The 27561-nt window shown below is 40.4% G+C and overlaps 1 protein-coding gene across 2 annotated transcripts in view; it reads left to right on the top strand.

Moving 5' to 3' along the window:
* Positions 1-13211: 13211 nt before the first annotated feature.
* The window catches only part of dtnbp1b (dystrobrevin binding protein 1b), a 29485-nt gene continuing 15135 nt past the window's right edge, over positions 13212-27561 (top strand). For both annotated transcript variants that reach the window (XM_068576371.1, XM_068576370.1), the window contains exon 1: positions 13212-13573. In XM_068576371.1, coding sequence (XP_068432472.1) covers positions 13528-13573 — 46 coding nt within the window. In that variant the 5' untranslated portion in view covers positions 13212-13527. The remainder of the gene's footprint in view (positions 13574-27561) is intronic.

Below are 27561 nucleotides of genomic sequence, written 5' to 3'. Positions count from 1 at the left end.
CAGCAGTTAAATAACAACATATCTTATCCGTGTGCCAAATATGAGTTCAACTGTCATTTGTTTTTCTCCTGGAGAGTTTTGTCATCAACAAAGACAAAATGAAGCCCAGGTCAGTTGCAGCTTTACCAGCTCTCCAGAAGGAGAGACTGATGATGCACTCAGAGGAGATGCATCATGCGACTGGATAGAGAAACGATGGACTTCAAAAAAGCCCAAGACCACATATTATTAATGTTACATTGTGTTGTAGTTTAAAAAAACAGGCCACCAGTTAGAATACATATTTTAGAGGAAAGGCTGTGCTTATTAGTTGGCTATAAGGCGACTGGTTGACTGACTGACTGATTTTTTTTTTTATGTCAGCTGTCCGTTTAGTAAATGTTTAGACTAAACTGACATTTATGAGCCCTGAAGTGAACTGGTGACCTAGATGTAGTTCACACCCCACAGTGAAAGCTGGAATAGGCCCTGTGATCCTGATTAGTTATAGAAGACGTATAGATGTGTAGACCATGGAACATATAACATAAGATCAGGAGTGTGTGATGAAGATAGGAGTGCACTCGCTAACCAGAGTGATGTCGCTCTTGTATCCACAGTATGTGTAATTGCAATTTCTTGTATCAATCTGCTAAACTGCGTCTTATCTGTAAGCTAATGAACGACTCATGCGTCTATCTAATGCTTGGCCACGTTCTGTAGGAAGATGGCGGGGAAAGCGTGTTCCCTGTGATTCTTCTCAAGAGTTACTGGAGCCTGCAGTCTGTCCTGAAATGCTCTGGCACAAAGGCAGGAAACATTCTTCATAGGTCAGAGCAAACAGAAACAAATTCACTCTATGAATAATTTCAACAAGTCACCAGGAGTCCATTGAGTTTTTTTTTAGTTCACAATACAAAGTTGTTTTTATAATAAAATCCATCACCAGTCAATGTCCAGATGCAATGTAACAACTATCACAGATTTACAAAGCTTCTTAGTTTTCTCTCAACCTTTACATCAAATAACACATATATTAGCATCTCAACATTGCAGTTTGTAGAATGGTTGTATCCATAATATCCATGCATTAAGGGAATTATGTCTCCAACTTAATTTTCAAGTAATGATGCATAAATACCACCTCACTTGATATCAAAGCGACCACCGGTTGTAAACTTTGAATACACATTGTTTGCAACATTTATGCCACACAAGTTAAAACCTTTCCCAGTTTGTCAGACTGCACGGAACCAACCAAATTACTTCCATACTCACACGATGCATAACTTAATAGATCGAATATGAATTCTAATCAAACCTCCGTCCATCTCGCTGTGAGTCAACCGTGTTTACCAAACAGTGCTGCCGTGGGAAGTTATCATGGCTGATGTTTCGAACCATGACAAGTAATTCATGCATGTGATGTATAACTAGGAAAGTAAATTAAAATTTTACTTGGTGAAGCAGTTACATCTTTTTGACATGAAGAACTTTCCAAAAATTAATTAAGAGGCAACTTCTTACATTAACGCTTCACTAAATTTGTAGCCACAACTGGAATTTAGGTCACTCCATCTCATGAAGAATTATTTTAACCTTATAATCTTGTTTTTTTAAGGTATTAAGGTGAAAAAAACAAAGTTTTCCTTTATGAACGTGAGTCTTTGCAGTAAGTGTAGATGCACCTGCTCCACATTCCCCAGAACACCAAACAACAACTCCTTTCCGACAGATATGGAGGACACTTCACTTTGGATCTGAGTCAGGAGGATATTTCTAGGTCAGTGAAACAACAAGTATTAGTGTTCATTTCATATGTACTGTAGATTTCACCCATTTCTCAGAGGCGAAGAGAGTGTGTAATGCTTTATTTAGCCTGGTTGTCTGTTTGCTCATTGGAGCACTGCATGTTACATGTCTTATTCATGACTGAACCAACATGCCAGTGGTAAATATTTAATTTCTACAAATGAGGACTTCAGAATTAACTATTTTTAGCCAGGATGAAACGGTTAAACAGAAGAAAGACTGTTCTTCAAAATCAGCTCATGCATGCATTTTATGTTGTAAGGAGAGTACTTTAGTTTGATTTCAAACATTGCAGATCACCACCCTTTAACCCTTTTTGAATGTTGAACATGTCAGAATTAAAATACGTCTCAGAGTACTACTTGCAAAGAAAGTGGTTTCTGAAATCTGCTGTTAACTAACCACAATGGATCCATTTAGAGAGGTTATTCAGATTATTGGAGCTGAGTTTATAGTGTGATTGAAGAAGTTGAAGCTATTTGTCCCACATCAGGGATTCTGATGCTCTCGTATTTGCAGGTGACTCTTCAGCCTGCAGACCAGACAGACTGCATGGCATTGACAAGGTTTGACCGATTGAGCCTGTTGGACATCACACCGCCAGAGAAATTAAATAATTTGTTCAAGGTAACGGCAACTATGGTGAGTGAGAGAGTCTCCCTCTGCTGGTGCAGTTGTTACCTCAGGAGGTTTTTTTTTTTCATTGAACATTTTGACTCCCAATTCAATTGCAGCTTTTATCCCCAGTTCCGGCAGTTACAGCATTTTCCTTGTGTGTCAGTGTACAGTTTGTGAATGATAAATGTGGCTGCAATATCATTTGCGGAGAGCATTGTTTTCATGCATGTTTACTTGCTAGCAGTCTTTACTGGAGCATCGCTGCACTCCGTGGTGCCGTACTACCATGTGTAGATCAGTGCAGTGTGGACACACTTCTATTAACATAGCAGCAATGGTTATCATAAACTCACAACATATAAGCCATTTGTGGATGAATCTGAATAGTTACATACATACATATGGATTGTGACGAGACAGAGCAACTGTCTATTTGTCTCTAAATTGTTGTGGGTGCATAAAAGACACAACTTATTATCTGTTTATTTTAGTGTCACCAATTGGTTAGGCTGGTACATCTTTGCTGCTAAAAGCGTACGCTGGTAAAAAAAAACACCTTCTAATACAGGAGCAAACCACTAGATGGAGACATTGATCTATTTAAATCCAGGTCACCAACATCGTCTTCAGAAATTTGGACAACATAGTATCCGTGTATTCCTTGGTTTAAAAAAGATAAGGAATCTAATGGCGTAATGAAGATCATTAGCAGCGACAGGAATCAAGCTCGAAAGATTATTAGACCACATTGGAAAATGACACTATAATCAACTTTCTAGCATTGTATCCAATACGGTTTTTGCGTTCAGCCTATTAAAATGTCAACATTGAATTATACAGTATCTTCTAGGAGTGATGTCTGAATTATGGACGTATCCATTCTCTTTCACTGCTGGAGATTTGTGAGTGTCAAAATGCTGTTTGGTATCATTTGAGGGAGCATGTCTAATGCAGAAAAGGTAAATGGTGAAAAGAAATGAAATGAGATCAGATAAAAAAACAAACAGATTTAAAGGTATTGCCATACCTCTGTATGTCCACCCTTCCTCATCTCATATGTGTGGTTATGACTCCCTCTTCCTTTTATCTTCCCCTCTGTAACATAAACATACAAGGCTTTTGATTCTGGCTGTGGCAGGCCAGTCTCAGTGGAGTTAACTGTGACAGATCCTCTCTGGCTGAAGAAAAGATGGAGTTTCACACAGAAAGCCCTCGGGACACATTTTTCCCTCCAACTCCCCTTTTTTCTCAATTTCTTTTTTGCTTCGTCATATTCCTTACACACTCAGCTGGAGTCTGCTGAATAGCAATGTTCTCTCCTAATAAGAGAGCACGCAGAGAAGTGTGTGTGTGTGTGTGTGTGTGTGTGTGTGTGTGTGTGTGTGTGTGTGTGTGTGCGCGTGTGCGTGCGTGCGGAGACCCACGCTCCTTTATGCTAATCTCGCCTGCATTGAACGCTGACTTTATCCCGTCTGGCTGAGTTGATCTGCACACAGTCTATGGAGGGAGAGTTGACTTCCAATAGGAGGACAGATTGGAGTATATGTTGCCTGTGGGTTAAAAGCGTCAATAATCCAAGGACATGAATACCCAAATCCGATTCTATTTCTCTTACATCTGCGTTTTCCCTATTTTCCCGCTCCCTTTGTCAGCTTGCCTACGTTTTGACTTTGCTTACTGAGTTCACATTTATCCAGGAGGAAGTGTGTCCCAGTCGGGTAATAATAACATGCGAGATATTTTCCTAATATTCCACAGTGAGATTTAACCCACCAATCTTATATGACAGTAGTTTTCAGGCTAAAGCGGTCCAAACTACAACTCTACAGTACGTCTCAAGGGGCTGCTTCCTTTTTCTCTCTTAACAATTAAAATAAAAAACATTCAGTTGAAAGATGCCACTGATATGTCAGGAAATAGAGAAAAGAATCAACAGACAGGAATAAAACATTAGAAAATCAATCTGGGCATCATCTTGATGTTCTGTTCACAGAATAATCTACAATTTTAAGGTAAATTGTTAAAATTGTTGTATTAATTTGAGGTCAAACACCTCTGCAGTCTGGTTTGCTACAATTTCTATGCTATGTATATCTTAGCATATAGGCTATAATACGATACAGAGAAGTTGCAACTTACCCTTCATAAATGTTGGAGTATTCTGTTATTCCCACACTAGATGGGGCTGTCCTATGACAAAAGGTGGCAGCGGTACAAGCAACATGCAGGTTTTGCTCACTTTCTCAAGATGCTTTGCACATAAAGTTTTGCATGATGAAACATTGTGCTTGCTTCACGTAACTTATACAAAGTATACCGGATTGTTTGATTTACTGGTAATGCAGATCAGAGTTTTATAATGGTTTTATAATCCACATGATTGCAGGAACAGATTGAGCAAATTAGCTCCCTTTTTAGACGCGTGCTGGAGGTCAGAGTATTGTTTGGGTTGCATCACAGACGCATCAGGTAGAACAAGTGGACTAATCAAGTGAGATAATCCTCACTTTTATGTTTTTAGTGGAAACCTGGAAATCTTCAGGAGAGCTCAAGGGCTCATTTTCACACAGTGATTAATCTGTGTAATTATAATTAGACAAATGCATTTCGTGGAGTCACATTTTGTACGACACTGGACTCAGTTGCAGCTCTGTGTTGAAAGTCACCTTTCTGGACAATTTTGTCAGTGATGTGATCAATTGTTTGTCCCTGTTGAACCCGTTCAAAAGAATAACAAAATAATAAGTGTTTTTATTTCTAATTGGTTCTTTTGATGTTAGTGCATTTGTTGATGAAACGTGTAATGTCACTCCGTGTTGTAAACCTTCAGGCTCATCCGAGCTTTCCGTGATAGCTGCTTTCACACTGATTCGATCTAATTTGTGAATTGTGTGTTCGTGCAGTAGATACTTCGCTGTGGTGCCAGCATTATGCCATCCAACAGTATGCCCACCAACATAGAAGAGTCTCGTCTAGGGGAGCAGCCATGAACCATTGCAGCTCCTGGGCCACTTGTAAGGAGAGTTGGGACATGAGAGGGGAAAGAAATCATGTCATTTCTAAAAGGCTGGCTTTTTATGGTCTAATGTAGTCTATCAAAAAGGTTCCCTGTGGCATAAAACGGGGGAAATTCAAAGTGATAAAAAAGGATAGTGGCACAGGTCAGTCGTTGCCTGTAGCAGAACAGAGAGATGGGAGGTGTACTCTAAAAACATGAGAGGAAAAAGTTGGATGCGTAGGACGGAGTTTAGGATGTGATTTCGCAGGCTTGTGCAGGAAGGTGTTGAGTGGGAGCAGCAAGACACTCGCACATATCATGTTCATAGGTCAACAAAACACAACACAGTTAGGGAATTTGGGAGATCATGGAGAGATCACATAATTGTAGAAACAGTGATATGCATGCTGAGTTTTTACCAGAGGTTTTTTTTCTTTTCTAGAAATACAATGTGAATGAATAAGCTCAAATCCATCAATCAATATTTCAGGCAGCCAGTATTGCTTAAAGTGAAGGCCAAGACAAATATACCTTTCCATTGTCATTACGTTGTTCAGTCCAAGTTTACCTCCTGTCAGCTACTGCATTAACAAACATTGCAAAATAAATGACATAGGGGCCCATTTTAAATGTTTATGTTGAAAAGGTCTCTATCACTGAGGCAATGGAAATGATAAATATGCAAGAGTGTCGGATAACCAAATATGTGTTGGCCTCATCTTTCCACGCCTTAATGTGTATTTTCATCAGTTGAGAAGGTTGTGTATCGCTGCACAATGGAAACGCTTTTGAGCTTTTTGGGATCCTTTTTGAAAAACTATTTTATGCTAAAAGTGGGGCAAATCATTTTTATATTCTATCAATATCCCAATCCTCTAAAAGCCTGCACACGGTCTCTCCCGCTGTCCTGTAAATAGCCTATAAAACGATGCTTCCTTGAACAGATTGTGAATAACAAACTGTCCCTTCTTCCCCGTTGCCCAGTGGCTCATTTTCAATAGAAATGACGAAGGCTTGTGATTAACATGGGAGCCGTTTTGCTTCCTTAATGATTCCTGAGTTCATGTCTCCTTGAATTGGCCAAAGCAAGAACAGATGGCCCCACGGGTGGAATCCAGACACACTCGCTGTGCCTGTGACAACTTTGAAAAGTGTGCGTGAGTGCATGCGCGTGCGTGCGTGCCCGTGTGTATTAGTGCGTGTGAGTGTTAAAACACATCCACATGAATACAAATGTTCAGTGTGAGATGTATTTATTTTCCAACATTTACTTCAGGCTCTTGCTCTCAATAAGAAGGTGCTCTGAGTCAGCCATCGCAGTTACATAAGAATAAGAAAACTTGTTTATTTGTATTCCTGTTAAAGCATGTCTGTTGAGTTTACATTGAAGCGTAGGGGATGTGTTTCCTGTCGGTAGGTTTTTCTTTCTTTCTCCATCAACAGGAAACGGGTACGGGGGTCTCTAACTATACCACTTCCTCTAGTTGTTTGCTCGCAGTCTGCTCGCCGACCTCCTGTGTTTGACGGAACTGTAATTACAAAAAGAGTGACAAGTGTTGAGCAATATGTCTTTCGAGTTGCTCGCTCATACACCCAACCCCCAACATGAGAGACTTGTTGACATGAGAGATGCCAGATAAGATTATGACAGAAGCTAAAATGTTGACATCTCAAGACAGTGTCTGTTGTCTTCTGCACTTTTATTTAAATGTCTGTCAAACACACATGTATGCATTGGCATGTACACACACATGTATCACGTGTCACGCGTCACTCATGTAAAATGAACCAAAGGATTTAAAACAAAACAATTGCCTTGACATGTTTGTTAGAGGTTCATACAGCGCCTGTAACTCTGCAATATATAATTATGTAATAATATATAATTGGAAGAAATAAAAAAAAAAATCGTCCAGAAGTGGAGCTGTGTTTTTAAATGTAAACCGAAGCTAAAAAGACAACAAGTGCAAACCCGAGGTATATCAACAACAGTGTGATAAAGAAATAAATGCAGACATGAGGAGATAAAGGAGAGGAAAAAGACCTCAGAGTGGTAGGATAGAAAAAGATCTGTCTTTGCAAAGACAGAGTTGGCTAACTGACTCATTAAAGTTAAACTCAAGAAAGTTGTTAAAATTAGAATAATATGACCTTGTTTCATTGTTTTTATCACTTTGGTTGTCTCATACAGTACTGTTAAAATGGATTTGTTATATTTTGTATCCTAAATGTGATCTGATTGTTAATGTGTCGGTACATTCACACATTTTTTTATTTGAACACTTTTTAAAAGAGTCTTTAGATTCACTTCTTGACTTTTCCATCTATCGTTCACTCTTCTGTCTCGTCTCTGCTGTATCCCGAGTCCTCGTCTTCTGTCTCTTGTTTCAATCCTCCAATGTCCCTTTAACCTTCCAGGCATCTCCCCTGGTCCTCTGTCTTTTTTTAATGTTTGATTGCACAGGCAATAGTATTCTGTGGGACTACGGGCCAGCATAAAACTGCTCTTATTTTGTGGCGATGTCAAAGAAAGTGTAATCCAACAGGGGGAAAAAATGAAAATAAAGAGAAGTGCCGGAGGTGTAGAGTTGCCTGGCAACAACTTCCCGTCTTTGTGTGAGTTGGCCTTCATCAGATTGCAGAATAGACATTTAAAAACACTCCAGCACAACAGTTGGTGTACAAACCACACCGGTGGGAGACAGGGACCAGAGAAAAAGAGACTGAGTAGGTGATGAGGAACTGCTGTAAAATAACGTGTTTCCATACGGGGTGATGCACTTTGTCAGTTAAGCAGACAGCACAAAGCTGGCTATCGTCTTTGTATCAATACCTTATTGTCATTTTTCATTCATCTGACTTGATCCCAACCTCTGGAGTTGGCAGTTTGAGCCGATCCAGAACTCTGCTGCATGAGTTCTGACCTGGACCAAAAGATCAGAGCGTAAAACTCTAGTCCTCCAAAACCTTCATTCATTACTCTTGCTTTCAGTTAAGTGGTCTCTGTTTGCTCAACACAGCATTTTTGGTTATACATCTCAATGCGGAGACAAATTGTGTACATGGCCATTCATCCAAATGTTTAAAGGTATTGCATGTATGGGCAAGGGAGATTTCAAATAATAAAAACAAATCACTTCCTGGTACCTGTACACTATCAGCCAACAAGAACTGTGCGAGTCCAACCATACGAGTTCAAGCCCCATGTGCAGGTCAGGGTCCTGGTGGCAACAGATCAAGCTGAGCTGCCTGTGTAGTTTTCCCACAGCTCCGTTCTGATATTCTGGGGGGAGCTGGGAGATGTAATCCCTCCTGCTCTGCTCAAGGGGCTCTTCTAGTTTAGTCATGCCAGAAAGGAAGCACCTGGGGAGACACCGGGTGGTTGAACCACATCAATCTGCTCTCCTCAGTTTGAAAACGCAGTGGCTTGACACAAAAGTCCTCCCAGATCATACGTCTCTCTATGGGAAAAAACGTGAGGACAGCTACTCTGTGGAGGATCAGCATCTTGCATCAGTGATCTCAAATAATGGCCTCTTACATTCAGTTGTACTAAATCGGAAGATGCTCTGATGCTGACAGCTGCATGACAACATTACTGTAACACTGTGATAGTGAGTGTTTTCTGCCCATGCCCATGCACTTAACAGTATAGAGATGCAGGCAATGAGCTCATTGGTGGATTATAAAGCTGGATGCTGCCATCAAGAACCACATTGCACCCAATACTCTGCTTGTAACGTTAGTCTAGAATTGATATTAACTGATGCAGCATAATCTAGACTAGATTACGCTGCATCGGGTAATATTATTCTGATTGTATTACAAGCAATTCAGGAGAAATAACTGTTTTTTTACGTCTATAAAATGGCTCAACAGACACCATCACGAGCAGTCATTACAAAATCTAATCCAATATCAACACTCGAAACAAAAATTGTGGCTACTTTAAAAGAAGCTGTACACTACTTCCTGTCTCTCCTGATCATAACCAGCTCCCGTTCCCTTTGAGCACATGCTCTCCACTCTCTGTCAGTACTGCTCTTTGTCATATTCACACATACACACACATTCACACTGGGTGTCCAGTGTAGTTTCTATTTCTGAGCATATCCACAGGGACAAGTAAAAGTGGTTAGGTAACTTGTTCAAGCGCACCTAAGGGGTGTTGTTCATTCACATTTCCCGGTAATCTAGAAAATCAAAGCAGAGGCTTTCTGGTCATAAACTCACCGTTGGCTTTCAAGCTGCCTCGGCTGAGTTACAGTTATTATATTATTTAAAGCCAGGACCTTTAGCTGTGCCATTAGCCCAATTGTATTTAGATCATGTTGAGATTGCAGTTCCCCTAATGTGGATCTGGGGCCATATTCACAAAACTTACTGAGGATAAAAGTAACTTAACTTGCTGAACAAAGTGTGTCATTTCTAACTTCCAAGTTTGGGGTTGTTAGTAGTTCTCAAAGCATTTTAGTGCTAAAACAGTTTGAGGCAGAGGACTCTTTATTCACTAAAACCTGCTCACAACCAGTCGCCTGCTGCAGGTAACGTTGGCGTTTTGCAAAAATACTATTTAAGTGGTTGTAAAACTATCCAGTCAAATCACCAAACAGATTTTAACAATCGGTTAACACCAGAAATGCTATTTGCACACCTCTCCAACACTTGGACGTGGTTAGGTTTCTGTTTTCAGCGCTGATGAACATGAAATGTCTCAGCTTCTCAGAGGTGTCCACCAAACCAAAGCTGTGCCTTTCAGATTATTGGACAGTTTATTCAATGTAAAATAACACCCACAACATTAAATTAATACATATTGTGTCATGACCATTACTGAATTAATCTGTTCATTAATCTATCATTAAGATATGCATTCAGCCCCCTATTCTTTTGTGTTGGTTTAATTTCACATTCATTGACAAATAGCGGTACGGAGTGAATTGGTTTAAAAAAAACACAAAACATGTCATTCATAGCAACCCGGGTCAGCCCTGCCCCTTCTCTTAGTTTAGTTTTAGCCAGTGTACCCTTAGTAAAGGGTTTTGTGAAAATATCTTAAGAGTATACTCTTTGCACCATTCAGGAGGAATGTAGGATTGAAGACTGCCCCTGATCACTAAGGGAAAGATATTGATAGAAAGTGAATCAGCCTTATACCTCTACCAGCGAATGGAGTGCAAAATGCTTTGCAAATATACTACAAGCGACTACAATCATTGATCAACTCTCATGCACAGGGTCTTTTCAATTTAAGCCTCCTCTGGCGTTAGGGTTTAGGCAACAAACCACTTGGTTATATGAAGGAAACGACTGACGTGACAAAATGTCAACTTTACTTTTAGTTTCATCCAGGAAACGAACATTCGTCTCCTGGATGAAAGTCACGTGTTAGTTGAAGTTAGTAGGGAACCAATATGTTTTAGTAACTATGCATACCTGTAATTGGAGAGATGAATATTCATATTTTTTGGATTTTCCATTTCCAATTGAGCGATTAGGCACATTATGTGACATCAACTATACGGCAAAAGAGAGCAGCACTGTTCCTTTTGGACTTTTGGACTACAAAGTTGAAACGTGATGGCCAAGAGAATTTGGCATGTCTCTGCTTGGATTACATAAAACTGGATTGCAGTTACCAAGGCAACTGTAATTTTGTGTCTTTGCTCTCATTCTTATCTGTTAGTTCTCTCGCTACACACTGCAGTTGTTTTTTTTGTCAATTCAATCCTCAGTGTGTTTGTCACTTTAAACCCAATTTAGAACAAATCCGAGTTTACGATGCAGCATCGTTTACTTTCTCCGAACACAGAATCGTTTTCACACCCCCAAGTGTGCCGTCCAGTTGAAAACGTCCAGTCCCCTTACACTTTCAGATGAAAGTGAAATAGGAGACTGGTTGAGGAATGTTTGCACCTAAAGCTCTCAAGTTCTCAACTAGTGTTTTGAGAAACACAAATGTTTGAAGAATAGTCGTTAGACTTTAGAAAGAGCTTCAGGGTCACATCCCATGGCCAATGAATCATACTTCTACTGCACATTTCCTCACTGGATGATCATGGTTAATGTGCTGGTTAACATCTTCATTCTTGTTGGCCCAAAGCGTTGTCATTAGTCAACAGTAGATGCGCTGCTATCAAGAGACTTGAATGTATGCTGCCATCTTCCACATGCCAGTGTTTGTGAAACGGTAAAAGGAGTGCAATATTTTCTGAGATTCAGACAGCGAATGTGTCGAGATCAGAAGTGGCTTGCTTTGTGATAGATATGCTCCCATGTTTCCATGTTTGCAACTACAACTCATATTGTCAAGGATCAGGATATTTAGAATAGTCAGAAACAGATCAAGAACAAGTTTTCTCAACATTTTCAAGGCTTCGAGTTTCAATACATTTAAATTCTAACTTGTATAAATTCTTCTCGGCCGGCAGCTAAACAAAGTAGCCGGTGATAAACACGGAACTTGTGGAAGTATTGTTGGATTAGTGCAGTTATTTCTGAATGAACTGCTTAAGTATTCTTCTCATGTTCTTAATGAGAACTGAGAGCTCCAATTTCCTTTTTAATAATTTGTCTTCTTGCACTGCATAATGTCATGTTCAAAGAGTTCATCCTAAAGTCCAGCCAATGTTCCCTACCCAGCTCATTCAGTGGCGTTGTTATAATCACCCATAGCTAATTAGGGAGCTTATGATATTTCCGTCGGGTTCCCTTCTGAGTGACGTGTGCAGCCGAATCCAAATGCTATTGATTGTGGCTGCTGGTGTTTGTTTCTTATTTATCTTGCCCAACGGCCCCTCAGGCAGTGATGGCTATGATGTGTCATAGAGATGAAACTTGGATTGACTGTTCGAGTGTGTGTGTGTGTGTGTGTGTGTGTGTGTGTGTGTGTGTGTGTGTGTGTGTGTGTGTGAGAGGGAGAGAGAGAGAAGCTTGAGGGTTTGATATCTCATAAGAGTGACTCACTACCCTTTTTGGACTCTTAAGGCCTATGTTGTTTGTTTGTTTGTAGATATGCATTATTCAAGCCTGTTTGCGGTGGATGTTTCTTGACTGTGCTGCTTCTAACATTTACAACATTGATACATCAACAATGTCTTTTTAGTGGTTCCCTTCAATTGCATTTGACATCTACTGGAAAAGAGCGGGGCATCTCCGAGGAGGAAAGAGAGGGGAGGAGTTAGTGAAGGACATGAGAGAAGGAGACAGAGCAAGGTGAAACTCTAATGCTCTTCACAGCATCATGCTAATGAGGAGGATTATTATTTCCCCCCCTCAGGCAGTGGAGGCAGACAGAGTGGGTGTGGGCGCAAATGTGTTTTACTTTAGATAGTGTGATTTGTGTATGCTTGCGTGCGTGCACATGATAAAAGAAGAAAAGAGGAACTTCACCTTTTTGAGGAATGATTCTATTTAGTTGCTCTGACATCTTCACTCTGTTTCCACTTTATTAGGTACTCATTGTTATTTATTAGAAACGCTTGCTCCTCCAGCCACTGAGTCATATAAACAAAGAAGGTGCACAAGGCATGCAGACTGGGTTAGGAGACATTAGTGTGTGTGTTTTAAAGGTCAAAGGCTCATGGGTTACAGAAACATGGGCAGCTCACAAACTCCTAATCATGTGCTCCTTATTTCCCCTCCTCCCTACGCCCCACCCACCTCCTCTTCATCCTCTCGCTCCTCCGGTCCCCCTCCTCCCTCTTTCAGTAGCAGCCAGTGGTATGCTCCACTCGTCTTCGCTTCTCTCTCTCTCTCTCTCTCTCTCTCTCTCTCTCTCTCTCTCTCTCCACTGTCAGCCTCAGCAGACTAGACACTGGTGCAGCGTCGATCTGTATGTACATGCACGGGTGTGAGGGTTTCGTGGGTGTCGGGTTCTCGAGAACGCTGAGCGTCGGAGTGTGCGAGCTGATCTGCGAGAGAATGTGCGCGTGAAACCTTTCTGGAGCATCTTTTGTATGGAGGAGCATGTGTGTAGAGTGAGAGAGGACAGCGTGAGGATGTGTGGTGGGAAGGTGTTGTTGTGATCGGTGGAGTTTTCGGTGTACTATCGTCGTGCTGTCTTCCTCCACCTCCCTCCCATTTGGTTATCTTGTGAGGGCAAAACACATCCTGCTGGGATGTCCACCTCGCCTGGTGCAACAGACGGGAGCCAAAGGAACTCTTGTAAGTGACTTTTTGTCTTGTTTTGTCGTTGAAAGTGCTGATCGATGTGTGTCTCAGTGTGCCGGATGTCTTCATAGCAGTGGTTTTGTTTAATACCAACCTTTTACATTCAAATAGAGGGTCCTTATTTTGAAAGGAGGCGTAGCCAGGCCAGAAGGTGGACATGTTGTAAAGGCAATGTGACAACAAATAAGTTATAATTGTTCATATGTTACAAGTGAAACCAAGAATGCACTTTATATTGGCAGTAGGAATGTGATATGTGTGTGACAGCAGATAGATAGTGAGGGAAAGAGTTTGGTCGAGGAACACAGCCTGCATAAGGGAAGATGATATCTCCAGTCGTCAAAGTAAAGGAGGAACAACACCTGCGTGTGTGTGCATACTTGTACATGTCTACATGTTGGAAAGGGAGCTTGGGGCGGTGTGTAATGTGTGAGTTTGTAGGAGCATGCGTGACTGTGTTTACATATTCCCTGGAGCGTCTCCAGCTGTCGATCTATTGGAGAGGAGCTGCACATCGATCGACAACCAGTTCACTAAGAGGAGAAGACCAGATGACTTGCTGATGGTATTCACTAATGTAGAGTATGGATGAGGATTTAATTTGTATCCTGGAAAGACCACACAGCCTGTGTGTGGTTTAACCATAACCATAAAAACAGAGTGTTTTATTATTACTATTATTAGAATGAATGTTACTATTATTATTGAACCATAAGTGCTTGAATAATAACTGAAATACTGCACTGGCTTCCTTAAGTGAGCAGAGCCTATAGCAGTAACTTTGTGTGGAGTGCACCAGTTATTCAGTCAACCAAAGTGTGTGGGACTGTTTTAATGTTTGACTTTATTCTGCCCTCGAGCAACACACACACACACACACACACACACACACACACACACACACACACACACACACACACACACACACAAAACCAAAGGATTGCTGTACTGTAAGTGGGTGATTGATAAAATGATGTGACTCATTTTGACTCATCTGAGAGCTCAGTGGGCTCAGAAAATATCTCTCTCACACACATCCAAATACACACACACACACACACACACACACTCTGTGCCTTGACAGAGTCACAGATCACATCTGGGAAAATGAGTCTCTTCTTTTATTGCTTTCATTATTATTGCACCATCCCCCCTCTTCTCGCTGTCATTCCCCTTCTCCCCTTTTGTTGTTTATTTTCTGGATGTTATTTACTGCCCAACCTTATTATATAACTCACATGGAAACATTTTCTGTTTCTGGGGTGAAGAGTTAATGATCACACACCGACTCACCCACCCACAGTAGATACCTATTGTTTTTGTGTTTATGAATGTGGGCTTTTGCGAAAAGAATTACATCATTGTGAACTCAATTATTTGGCTGAATAATATGCTAGTTTATTGTTGTGTAACATGTATTTCACTCTCACATGTTTAGCTCTAATTCTTGGCTGCTTTGCTTTAATTGTCAAGACGCATCCATCACATTACCTTCTCACAGTGCAGTGCTTTCAAACAAATATCAAGTGGCCGCAGGCTGCGATCACCGATTTACGAACCGAAATGTTATATAACCAAACGCAGCATCTGAGGCAACAAGTCTGTGCTGAACAGTAGCTTTTAAGAAAATGAAAAATTGGAGCCTGAACAAATGAAGATAAGTTGGATTCAATTAGACAGAAGAACATTTGTTTGTCACATTTCCATTTCATGAGTAGTGATTAGTACTTTGGTTTCGATTTCAAAGGAACATGCCCAAACAATGCTAGATAAGCAAGAAAAATGTATGATATAAAATCATTAAAACATTTGCTAATTTACAAATTGCAACAAATAATTGTAATTATGCAATGACACAATGCTACTGCGATTGACACCAGAATAAAGCACAGTTACGGACAACTAATGCACTTATGTTTAAAGCCCTATCACTCGTAAGACAGTAATATTTTTAGATAAGAGAATCAGCAGCACTTTTTAATCTCTGTTCCTGCAGCTTGACTCAGCGTGGTATTACCACAGAGTGATGCGCTCTCTCTCGCTGTTAGTTTGTGTCCTCTGTGAAGAAGCAACAGCAGGCGCCTGCCTCTGAGATGGATGTGCTTTGTCATCACTTCTGCCAAATGATGGCTTGCTCTCTCTGCTCTTCTCCTTGTCGACTGCCCCCCCCCTCCCTCTTGTGTCTCTACCTTTCTCTATTTTTTGTGCCTCATTGCTGGACACAGCTGCTCTCTTCTCTGCTGGTGTCTCATCTGTGCCTTAATCTCCTCTCCTCTGTATTCTACAGCACTCTTCATCTCACCTCCTCCTCCTTTTCCTCCGCTCTCCTCCTGTCTGGTTTATCTGGGTTCACATGAAACTTTAATTGCATGTAAATCAAAGCGCTGCAGATGTGATTAGTCTTTTGTGCTGCTTTAATGAGTGGGGTCTGGACTATTGAAATATGGTACAGTAGCTGGCTCCTAAACTGTCTCTGATGGTTTAAGCCGCGGGCAAACTCCCCTTTAAATACTGCCAGAAGACACACCTTTTCTTTTCTCAAACAAGTTTTCGGGGCTAAATCAAAAAAGACATATTGCTGAGAGGAAGAAGCTTCTTCTTAAAGGTTCATTAATTTGCCTAGCAGTTCTACTCCTGCCATACAATATGGAGGAATGTTCAGCTCTATTCATCATATAGATTATGGGTTTAAAAGTGTTCATTAGAATATCAACTCTGTATAGTACAGCTATATATAAATATGTATATATTTGCAGGCTGATCATAATTGTGTATGGCGGACGTTTTAAATCTGTAATTGGCTTGCAATCTACTCATTCTGATATGAAATTGGTGGTGGAGGAATGGATAAGGTAGCAGTTTCTGAGATGTGACATTTAGCAGGTGGCGGCACAGAGGGTGCTCTGTTGTTTTTGAAGTTCAACCAAATATTTGCTTTTGCTGAAAAGTTTACTGTAAGTGACACAGTTGCTGCCAAGCGGCAATGTTTGAATCCTGTGTTGACTTTTTATTCATTGTCTCCTGTGACTGAGAAGTGTGTGTGTGTGTGTGTGTGTGTGTGTGTGTGTGTGTGTGTGTGTGTGTGTGTGTGTGTGTGTGTGTGTGTGTGTGTGTGTGTGTGTGTGTGTGTGTGTGTGTGTGTGTGTGTGTGTGTGCGTGCATAATCAAAGTATTTATTCTGTGCATGCATACATTTCTTAATGCATACATAACAAAAATGCACTTAGCTTGCTAATTAGCCTATTCAAACATCGCTCCCACCGCATGTAAACGCAGACGCTGTGTAAACACGCAGGCGTAGCTTCATTTGTCTGTTCATTTCCACGGAGGTCACACTCCCTTTGAAGCCACCAAAGGAGGGTTAAAAGACTGGGATTGAGTATATTAATTGTCTTTAAAGATGGATTTTCTTCAAAAGATGAAAGATTCTGTGCACAAAGTCAAGGACGAAGCACAGCTTGATGTTCATAACACATAATAATTACATTTTAACTCCACGCGTTTCATTCTTTTTGTTGCGCATGTTGTACAATTGTAATTCGATCTGTATCCATATTTCAGTTCCATGTGGAAACCTTCGTATAGCAGTTGCACAACTGCTGTGTGCAGTTGCATACAGGTTGAGTCTGGTTTCATGCACATGGCGTCAAATATTGTGAAGGGTAGTTGCACACACAGAATACACACGTAGAATACACACTCTTCTACTACAACTACAAATATTACAGTTTTTATGCAGTGATTGGATTAAAATACTAATTATAATTATCCATCTATTTATTCATCCATTTAGTTTTACCCACTTATCCTTCAGGGTTGGAGGACCCCTGCCATGAATCAGGCAATTTTTTTATTTATTTTTTGGATGGACAGATTATCTCTCTCCACTTCTCCCACGATGCTTTCCTTTTCTTTCACTGTTGCTGGCAGAGTCCACCTGGCTTAACAGGTGTTGTTGGAAACCCCTAGTTATGTTGTCTTCCCTCTCAACATGCATATTGTTTACTCAGCTGTACTACTGCAGGGTTTCTCAGAAGTCTCCACAGTTGGATCATCCTTGCACAGTCAAAGAGTGCCACAAAAGGAGAAAGAGAGTGGAGACAAGGAGAGGCAGAGGAGTGATGAAGAGGGGAAAGACTAGAAGGGTGGCGGTTAGTAGATGGTTGGGTGGAAGAGAGAATAGAGAGAAAAGTAAAGGACACACAAATAAGGAGATCAGATGAACAATGAACAGGGAGGGAGGGATGACGACGAGAGAGTGAAAAAGTACAGCAGAGGAAGAAAAGAGCAGTGTAGAGAAGGCAAGTAGGTGGAGGATGAAGGGAGTGGGTGAAGAGACCAAGAATGAGAGTGACTCGAGAATAATAGAAGGCGAATATTGGTAAAGAGGAAAAATTAAAAGACTGTGCCAAACCAAAAAGCACATTAGAGATAATGAAAAGGAATAATAATGAGACGGAGGAGAGTCAGACGGGCCTCCACACTATCTGGGAGGTTGCTAATTGGTGACGGTTGGTACAGTTGTAAAGAGTTCCCTCACTGCATGGAGAATATCTGGCCTCCCCCATCCGGAGGACTGGATTTCTTTTAAAAGAATGAAATGTCCTGACAGTGGAAACTGGAAAAAAAAAATAGGATCTTAATAAATATTGTTCGAGACAGCGAGGTTTTAGTGCAGGTTAACAAAGTTAAATTAGTGGGATTTCCAGTACACAAACCTCATGTTTACTAAATACTACTCACTTAATATTTTAATAATATTGGTGCTATATTTCCCATCTAGTGTCATGTACCAGAAATGTAGATGCAGTTGCATCGATTCAGATAGGTGAAGCTACCTGAACACAACATATGGATCGTATTTTTTGAAAGACGAGATATTACATATATTGGAACTGACGGTTCACTAAACCCCTCCTCTGAACAGCTTAATGTCCAATCATAGCTCAGCAACCATACAGGTGCTACAGGCCTGTGAAAAAATACAGCGAAAAGTATGGACAGCATTGGGGAGGATGCAAGACATCATAGCCATGAAGTATATTTGCATGACACCTTTTTCAGGGGTTTTGTATTACTTATTAAAAGCGTCAATTAGAGACAATTTTCCAACCAATTTAGCTTAATTGGCTAACAGTTTCACCGAGTTGAATTGATTGTTAGGACGAATGAGAAGCCTAATTGTGTCCACCATTGTCTGAAATCAAGCATCTATTGTTTGAAAAGTTATTAAGAATCATGAGTGACTAAATCTGCCACCCACTGTCATTTTTAACGGAGCATGTGCGACAACAGAAAGCTGACAAAAGCAACGGTAAAGGGAGTGAGCTTGGCAAAGTGTATCTTTCCTGATTATCCTCATCAGAATGAGGTCATAAAAAACACAAAACTAAGAGCACAAGGATTCCTGCTCAGTCATCATTAGAATTATTGATGCATCCAAACACCTGGGTGAGATATATCCCATCATTCAGCCATACATACATCAATTAATCTCTCCATAATGGTGACGAACCAGTCAGTATCACAGCTTCAAATAGGCTCCCACTGCTCATCATGCTGAGAAATTATGCTGCGAGCTGTGCGGCATGACAGAAGAAGAATAAAAAGACAGATCCACAAGGAGCATAATGATTGTAATTAAAGGGACAATAGTGACTGGTATATAATTTCATACAGCGTTATGGCAGTTGTTTTGTGTTAAGGGTGTGCTCCAGTTACTTCAGTGGTGAAGTAAGAGTGAGAGGGACGAATCTGAATTTAATTCTGTCAGATGATTTCAAACACCCCCTCAAATGTGCCTGAGGATGAACTAGAGGACCAAGATGACAGACAGTCTTAAATTATACTGCACACAAAGACATACAGTAATACACTCTCAATTGCCTGCGCACATACACACACACACGCAGATAAACAAAGACCACCATGCATTCTCATACAGACATTTATATATCGTAAAGCATAATCTTTTTTCTCAAATCCTGCTCAAAGATGGTTTATAAATTGCCTTTTCCAGCAGGGTGAGATGTACCTCAGTAGGTGGGTTATCGCTTCTTTCTCTCCTCTCCTCACACTCTTCTGGGAAATGGAGAAAAAAGTAATAGTGTGGTCAGACAGCCAGAGAGTTTCTCTAATTAGGTCCGTGGTTGAACAGACGGTATTTACAGACTCAAACAGACACAGAGGCAGTTACAGAGTATGGCGAGTCCTGGGAGTTTAATGTTTTAACAGGTACACAGTTATTTGCGTTTGTTTTTGCATGTCTGTCTGTAAAGTGAGTTTTCCTTGGCTTGACTACATCCTAATGCCATCCATACTTCTGTACCTGCTGCGCCTTCTATAACATTTCCAAGGCTTTTATCTGCCCGTTTCCTCTCCCTCTGTCCTCCAGCCCCCCCGCCCGCAGCCTTATGTAAGGGTAAATAACTCGGGTCAGCCAGAGACGGATAAACCCCTCGAGGACTTCTCGTTTGGACTCTCCCTTCCCATTAGTCTCTGTGACATGTACCTTACCCTGCAGAGAATAAGGTGTTATATCATGTGCACATCCATGTGAGTGAGTGAATATGCTTCTGCATGTTATGTATGTACATGAGAATATCAGTCCATGTACCTGGTTGTGGTGTCGGTGTATATTTACAGATTTGTGTGCGAGTGCAAAAAGAAAAAGAGCAAACAAGACAGGTTTCTGTAGGGGTGGGAAGACTTTCCCGCTGTGTACCAGGTGTGTGTGTGTGTGCCCAATAGAAGTCAGATACAACAAAAACAACAGATGGATTTCCAATACAGCATCATCACTGGGCTGCTAATCAAGGGTTTCCACCCAAAGTGAGATGCTTTTGTTAAAAACGTACCTAGATAAAAAACAACACATTCACTACCTCATTTTAACTTTAAGATATATATTGTATAAAGATTGCAGTATTTGAATGATATTTCGAATACTGGCTCTCAAGTTTTAACTGCAAAATGTGCAGGGAAAAAAGAAAAAGATTTAGAGGTCAGAATGTACGTCACATGGAGCCACAAGGGCATAGGTATATCCGGACAGTATTGTACTGTGATAGCGATGCAGTAGAAGTCTAATACCCCGGGGCATTGAGTAATGAGTATGGCCGATGGCATTAGAAAAGGACAAATAGTGAAAAAACACAGAGATGATTAGATAATATGAAAGAAAGGAGTACAGTATGGAGTAACACATGCCCCGCCGGGGTCTCTGTGCGTGTGTGTGTGTGTGTGTGTGTGTGCACGTTGCTGTGTGATGGTGTCTCTTCTCTGTGCGACTGCTCTTTGCAACGTTTTCTCCCCGGGCCAAGATCAGGGCTTTTTCACAATTCATGCTGGGGCGAGCAAGAGGGCACACTTTGACTGCAGATACATGAGAGAGAGAGAGAGAGAGAGAGAGAGAGAGACGCAGCAAAAGAGGGATGAGGAGAATGTGTGAGAAATACGCAGTGACAGAGAAGAGAAGTGGAGCTTGACAAAACAAAGAGATGTTGCTGATAGCTTTTGATATCTCTGTCAGGGTTTCACAAAAACACCCTTGAAATATTTAGCGAAAGATTTGAGGAGAACAAGCACTCTGCTCGAAAGTTCACCCACAGAGCTGGAAGTGATGAGCTTACAGAGAAAGAGGCATCTTGGCATTTTACCTCCTTTTTAGTTTCACATTATTACAATGACACCTAAAAACCTATAACTGGAATAGTATGGTGTGACTATTTCACAGTACCAATCCTTCAGGCTGAACAAGGAAGGATTTGTGTAAGAACATAGTGCTTTCTTTTTTTTTGCTCATGGGCCTGTTTGCAGTGATATGATTGAGATGTCATTGAAATGGAAATTGCAGTTAAGTGCACAAGAGGTGCATCACTATGTTCTCTACGGTATGGACTGGAGTATAGCACTTAACCATGACAACCTCAGTGTGAGCATCAGGCTCTGAAATTATGCTGTGTATTTAACATTATTTATACCTTTTTAATTTGACATGTTTCAAAATTCATCTGGGAAATTGAGGTGGGAAAAAAAAACATCTTTCCAGACTCATTTAGTTTTGATAATCATGCGTCCACTGGAGCCTTTTTATTGTCAACTGTTGTGTTGAACCTTTTCTGAATGTATCTTCAGCAGCTCTAAATATTATCCATTATTTCCTAAGTTAGACATGTTCCCCCACCAGACAGCAACAGCTGTTTTTCATCATTTTTGGTAAACTGCTGTATTTGAATATGCTTAAGGTGCATGAACTTGCATCACACTGTTTCAAAAGAAGCTTGTACTAGGATCTGTCATGTTTCCTGAGGTAGGAGCAAGAGTGCTGTCTGCATGAACTCACATTTATAAACTATTTAATATAGTGGCTTTATCAGGGTCACAAACTGGAGAAATAAATAGAATACGAGCTGTAACCACTTTAGTGCGGCCTCACTTCCACAGACCCAGAGTATCTCTCCCTCCTCTCCTTCCTTACCCGTTCACCACAGCATGACTGTAGGCCGGCTCTTGTGGAAGTGAAGGAATCTCATTTATAGATTCATACAACAGTTCCATTATCCCCCTTGGCTGCCTCTTAACCACACACTTAACACACACACACACACACACACACACACACACACATTCAACACCCTCTGCAGCTGGAAGCTTATCTATTGTTGCCGAGCTGTGCGAGTAGGAAATGAGGTTGCTAAATGAAGGTTAAGGATGGCATGGATCCAGGAAGGAGACCTTGTACATGTCTCCTGTGAGAGCAGAGCAGACATAAAGATGTCTCCACTCTGTGTACCACAATTCTCTGTTTGACATGCAACTCTTTGTCACATATTCATCACTGTGTACTTTATGACCCGGTTTACTAACCTTCATTCAGCATAGGGAGAAAGCATCATAGCAGTAGGTGTCACTCATCTGTATACCAGAAAGATTCATAAAGATACTTTTTAACATACAGATAATTATATCAGCAGTATTTACCATGCGGATGTTTTGTTTAGGCTCTTATCTTGTCCATCTAACTGTAAAAGCTTTCTAGTTTAAATAAGTAAGGTCAGAAAGTGTTTTAATGCCACGGACATATAAATATCAGAAAGCACCATCGTGTGACTGCAGAGTACAGCGTGATTTCCCGCTTGTCCTCTAAAGGCCCTTTAACTCAATGTCGAAAGAAAACCCAACAACAACCAGATATGTTGCCAACTAAACGTGCTTAAATTAACTTTAAATAGTAAAATAACCACGTTGCTCATATGCCAAACATCTACTTGAGACTTTGACTTCAGCAAGACACCTTTCACGTCAACAAATCCATCATTTATCAGCTTCCCGAAATAACAAGGCCTGCGTACTGCACATACCTGTGCACTCATTCCGGCTCTCGCTCTAACATGAGTACTGATGAAAAATGTATGAAAGGGAATGTGTAATGCACGGTGGGGTTACTGTAACATGTATAAAAACACATGTTCTTAGTTGAGATGATGGGATCCTCCTGCACAAGAGACTCAAAACTTGCTGGTAATGTTTCATAGATAAACACAACGACTAATAAATGAAGTACATCCTGTCAAGTTATATTAGCTGCAAACATTTGTTTAAAGACGGGAGAGATTTAACCACAACAAGGTTATTCAAACATGGACTGGCTCCACTTGAGATTTTGTTCAGCTCTTTCCGAGGAGATCTTTACATTTAGATGCTTTTTGTCGGTCTAGCGGGGTTTGTGACCCCGCTGTTCTCCACTATATATCTCTTGATTTTTATAAACCCTAATAGGCTACATTAACTCTGGGTCTAAGAAAAAGTACCCCCTAATCAGCGCAAAATCATTTTTTGTTGGAAAAAAAGATGTAATACACTGTGCCATCAGTTTCTGATCGAATATAGAATATATCCAATTCAGTTAATGAACATACACTTATATTTTATTAAATACTTATTAAATAACATTTTTTTAAAGATTTTTAAATGGATCAAAAAAAAATCATTCATTTGAGAACCACTGCAATATTGTTTTGTGATTACTGAAACAAAAACACATTGATTTTGAATGAACAGTTTACATGGCGTTACAAGGTTCGTGGCAGACAGGATCAGATTGCACAAAAAGTAGTTCATTGAATTTTAACCCCTGCGCCATGCCTGGTACCGTATCGCCAGAGTCTTGCCAATGTAAGGCCCTGATACTAATGAGGCGATGTGCGAGGCCCCCAAACCTGAGCTTTAATTATTTGTTGTATAGAGCGCTTCGCAGAGCTCAGTTATTATTCACCACACACAGCACACTGTATACAGATCCTTTCGGGTCTACTCCAGTCAGTGTTGAAGTGAGACAGCTGAGTTTCAAGTTCAAGTTTTGGCTCAAAGCCTCAGATGCATGTCAGCCCACGTCTCTCTCTCGCTCTCTCTCTTTGCTTAGTAAAATACAAAAACAAAAACAAAGAAAAGAGTGAATAAGTCATTCTTGAGAGGCGGAGGATTTGCAGTGGGTTTTGCTGAACACTGTATTTGTATCTACAGTAAGAGAAAAGAGAGATTCCTGCATAATGCATCAAAGCCTGTGTGAATGTTGTAGAGATCTCATACATTTGTGTCCGCCATACTGAACCTAGTGTGTGCATGTTGGATGGGACCATGCACACGCATGCAACTCGTCGTCTGCAAACAGCATGTGCTGGACCTGTTTGCAGCAGAGCATTTTATGCTGTGCTACGCTGATATTGTATTGTAGAGAGATGTTGCCCGTCCAGAATATCCCCGCTGCTCAGGTGAGATTGCTCAAAACACCTGAGGGCATGTGTGCACTCTGCTTTTCCTGTTTTTCTGATTTGTTTCTGTTGTGTATTACAGTCACTGGAGCCTTGTAGAGATGTTACCTGCCTCCTTGTTGTGAGGATCAGATTGCCAGGTTTCCTTATTAAGAGGCTAATACGCAGTCATTCCGTATCATTAAACAAGACATCACCTTTATCTGTGTGAGTAAAGCTCCCTTAAGGCAAGCAATTAACCTGTTAGAAAATGCCTATCATCCTCTCTTTCCTCCTCCTCCTCCTCTCACCTCTTCATTCGGCCTCTATTACCGGTTCACAGAGGTTGTGCCGATGTAAGCATTTCAAATTGTCTCCTGCTTTTAAATCTGTTTCCAGCTGTACAGCTTGATGTATCTGTGCTATACGTGCATATGGCTGACGCCTTAGTGAAGGCAATAAACTGCATCAGCCACAGTTCAATTCCTCGTTGTCAGGTGCTTACAGCCCATTGGCTGAACGCTGATTTGTTTGGCAGCCTGAGGATTCCTTTTCTCTCCTGTTTATCTCTGAGCACAGGGAAGAGTATTGGAAATTACATTTTCCATTATTCTTTAAGACGTATTTAATCCCCGTTTGAAAGGATGGGTTTAGTAGCATTTGAATGGCAAATGAAGCAGGACTGGAACTGCAAAATTTTGATTAGCACAAGAATTCAATTTCCACCTATTAGGTAACGTCATTTATCACCCATGCCTCAAACATTAGTTACAGTGGGTTGTCGTCGTGAAAGTGTGTGGTGTGTTCAGTATCCTGGTAAGAATCGCAGAGTGCAGTCAGCTAAAGCGGCGTCAGTGAAAACATGAAGAGGGTTCACGTGGGCAGCACATTTAGTTGGCGAAACGAGAAAGAGCTTTCTGAGCAGATTTCTGCCGGAAGACCTCTGACAACACGGAGACGTTCTCCTTGATGGACGGATCCTCTTTTTGACAATGTACTGTCAGGAGCTGTCAGATTAAACAGCCCGCTATCTTTTTTTTTCACTTTCTCTGTCGCAGGTTATCAAGATATATTTTTACGGCCTTAGATACATACCAGACATTAGACATTGAGAGTGTGTTCACTTAAATTTCATCATTGGGACCATTCTATCATCAAATCAATAATGTATAAATGTTACACACATTTACAATAGTCACCTATTTAAATTACTTACATGAAGATATAATGTGTATTCTCATAAGTTTCCATCTGCTTGAAGTTGTTTTGTTTGTACAAAGCCACCAACTATTCCCTCTGATTAAAGTGGCTTTTTACTAAGTGTGTATATATATATATATATATATATATATATATATATATATATATATATATATATATATATATATATATATATATATATCCTTTTATCTCATGACCTTTCTCACCATCTGGCCCCTGCTGGTGTAAGTGTGTTTTTTTTTTCAGGCCTGCCAGTTGTGTGACTGCATGCTGCAGCATTCACATGTGTACTGTGAGCTTGATTATACAGATCTAAAAAGGCCAGGTGCCTTGTAGCGGTGGAAATGTTTTGAGGTAAATGTCAGCTGGCAGTGGGAAGAAGGAAGCTATATGGATGTTTTTTTTATGATTTATATTCTCATTGCCAGTACATTTATTTAAAAAGAATCACCTCCGTCGCTGTTGTTTCAGGCTGTTCTATCCGATATTTAGATTCACTTCAGAATAAAACAAGCAGGCAGACATGGCCACCACACGTGCCAGAGCTAGGAGCTGCTCACTGTGTGCCTCCGCAGCATCAAGACAGTTTTATATCTCACATCATTTGAAATCATGAGACAGTTTCCCTTGCTTCACTTCAAAGACCAGATCAAAAATAATAAATGCACCTTGAAATACATGATGCAGTCATCAGAACGTGTCATATATTATGTAATGTATGTGTGTGGTTGTTGTACATCTTTGTAAGAGCACTTGCAACAATTACATCAGTGAGAATTTGTTTTTAAACAAAATTATTGAAATGATTTGTCCGGCATGTCACAGGAGAGATATTTGGTTGGTATATATATATATATATATATATATATATATATATATATATATATATATATATATATATATATATATATATATATGGTCATTTAAAACTCAGGTCATGACTTTATTTTTTCCTCACTTAAGCTGTATTTATTTTCTACCCAATAAGGCTCAAACACTTGATACTGCTGGTGCTTTGATTACTTTAGAAGGCAAAATGCTCTGTTAGCTGCCTGGGTTTTATCAAATCTGGCTCTAAGCTCTTTAGATGATACCGACTGAGGCTGCATTTAAATTCTCTACGGTGCATTAACTGTAAAATTGCCAAAATCTATCTGGTATTCAAGCATCAGCAATAATAGAGCTGTGAGGAGAGGTCAGGGCAATATAGAGCACCACAGATGTGTTATTACTGGGTCTGATGACAGCTTTACACTTTGATGGATTGTAAATGGTATTCACCACAGATATATACTACAACTGCTGAATCAGAACACATAATAGAATCATACAAAGTTTGAAGTTGCATAACACAAAAACACATTTCCAAAAGATATTCTCCTGAACCCCTCTCACATCTAAATGGTACATTCCTAATCCTACCATACAGCCTTCTACTGTGAATGATTGTGCTGCTGGCTGACACCTCTGATTTGCTGCTAGGCCTTGTCCTGACCCATCCCATCCATCTTTTATTTTGTGATCGTTTCTGCACACATCTCGCCTTGTCTAAACAATTCATTTCCTTCTGTTCTTTTTCTGTGTCTAATTGGCAGACAGTAATTCAGGTAAATGACAGTGGCAGCTCGTTGTTTTGATGCATTAGTTTATTGTGTCCAGTCAGTCACAAGGAATACATCACATCATTTAGAGCCATTGCATTTAGTTTGGGGTCTCTGAAGCTGAATGGTATCTTTTAATACTCTAATCTAATAAGTCGTAATGTTTATTGATGAATGTTCTGTCCTCTGGTGGTGTTCAGGCTGTGACTTAGCAGAGCAGCCCTCCCACTGAGCTTTGCTTGTTAGAGAGTCGTTGCCTGGTTACGTGTTGAGTTGACAAAACTGTTTTAATGTGCGTTTTCACGCCTACTCAAACGAGATGATGGTAACAAACAGAGTAAGAGAGCAAAACTTTGATGCATGCGGTCATGAATCATGTGGACGAAGCAAATATTTAACATTTTAATAT

This window comes from Clinocottus analis, unplaced genomic scaffold, assembly GCF_023055335.1.
Source record: "Clinocottus analis isolate CAN_PGR_092001 unplaced genomic scaffold, fCliAna1.0.p SCAF_14, whole genome shotgun sequence".
Classification (NCBI taxonomy): Eukaryota; Metazoa; Chordata; class Actinopteri; order Perciformes; family Cottidae; genus Clinocottus; species Clinocottus analis.
Note: the sequence above shows the minus strand (reverse complement) of the source record. Positions and strands in the feature narration are given on the sequence as shown.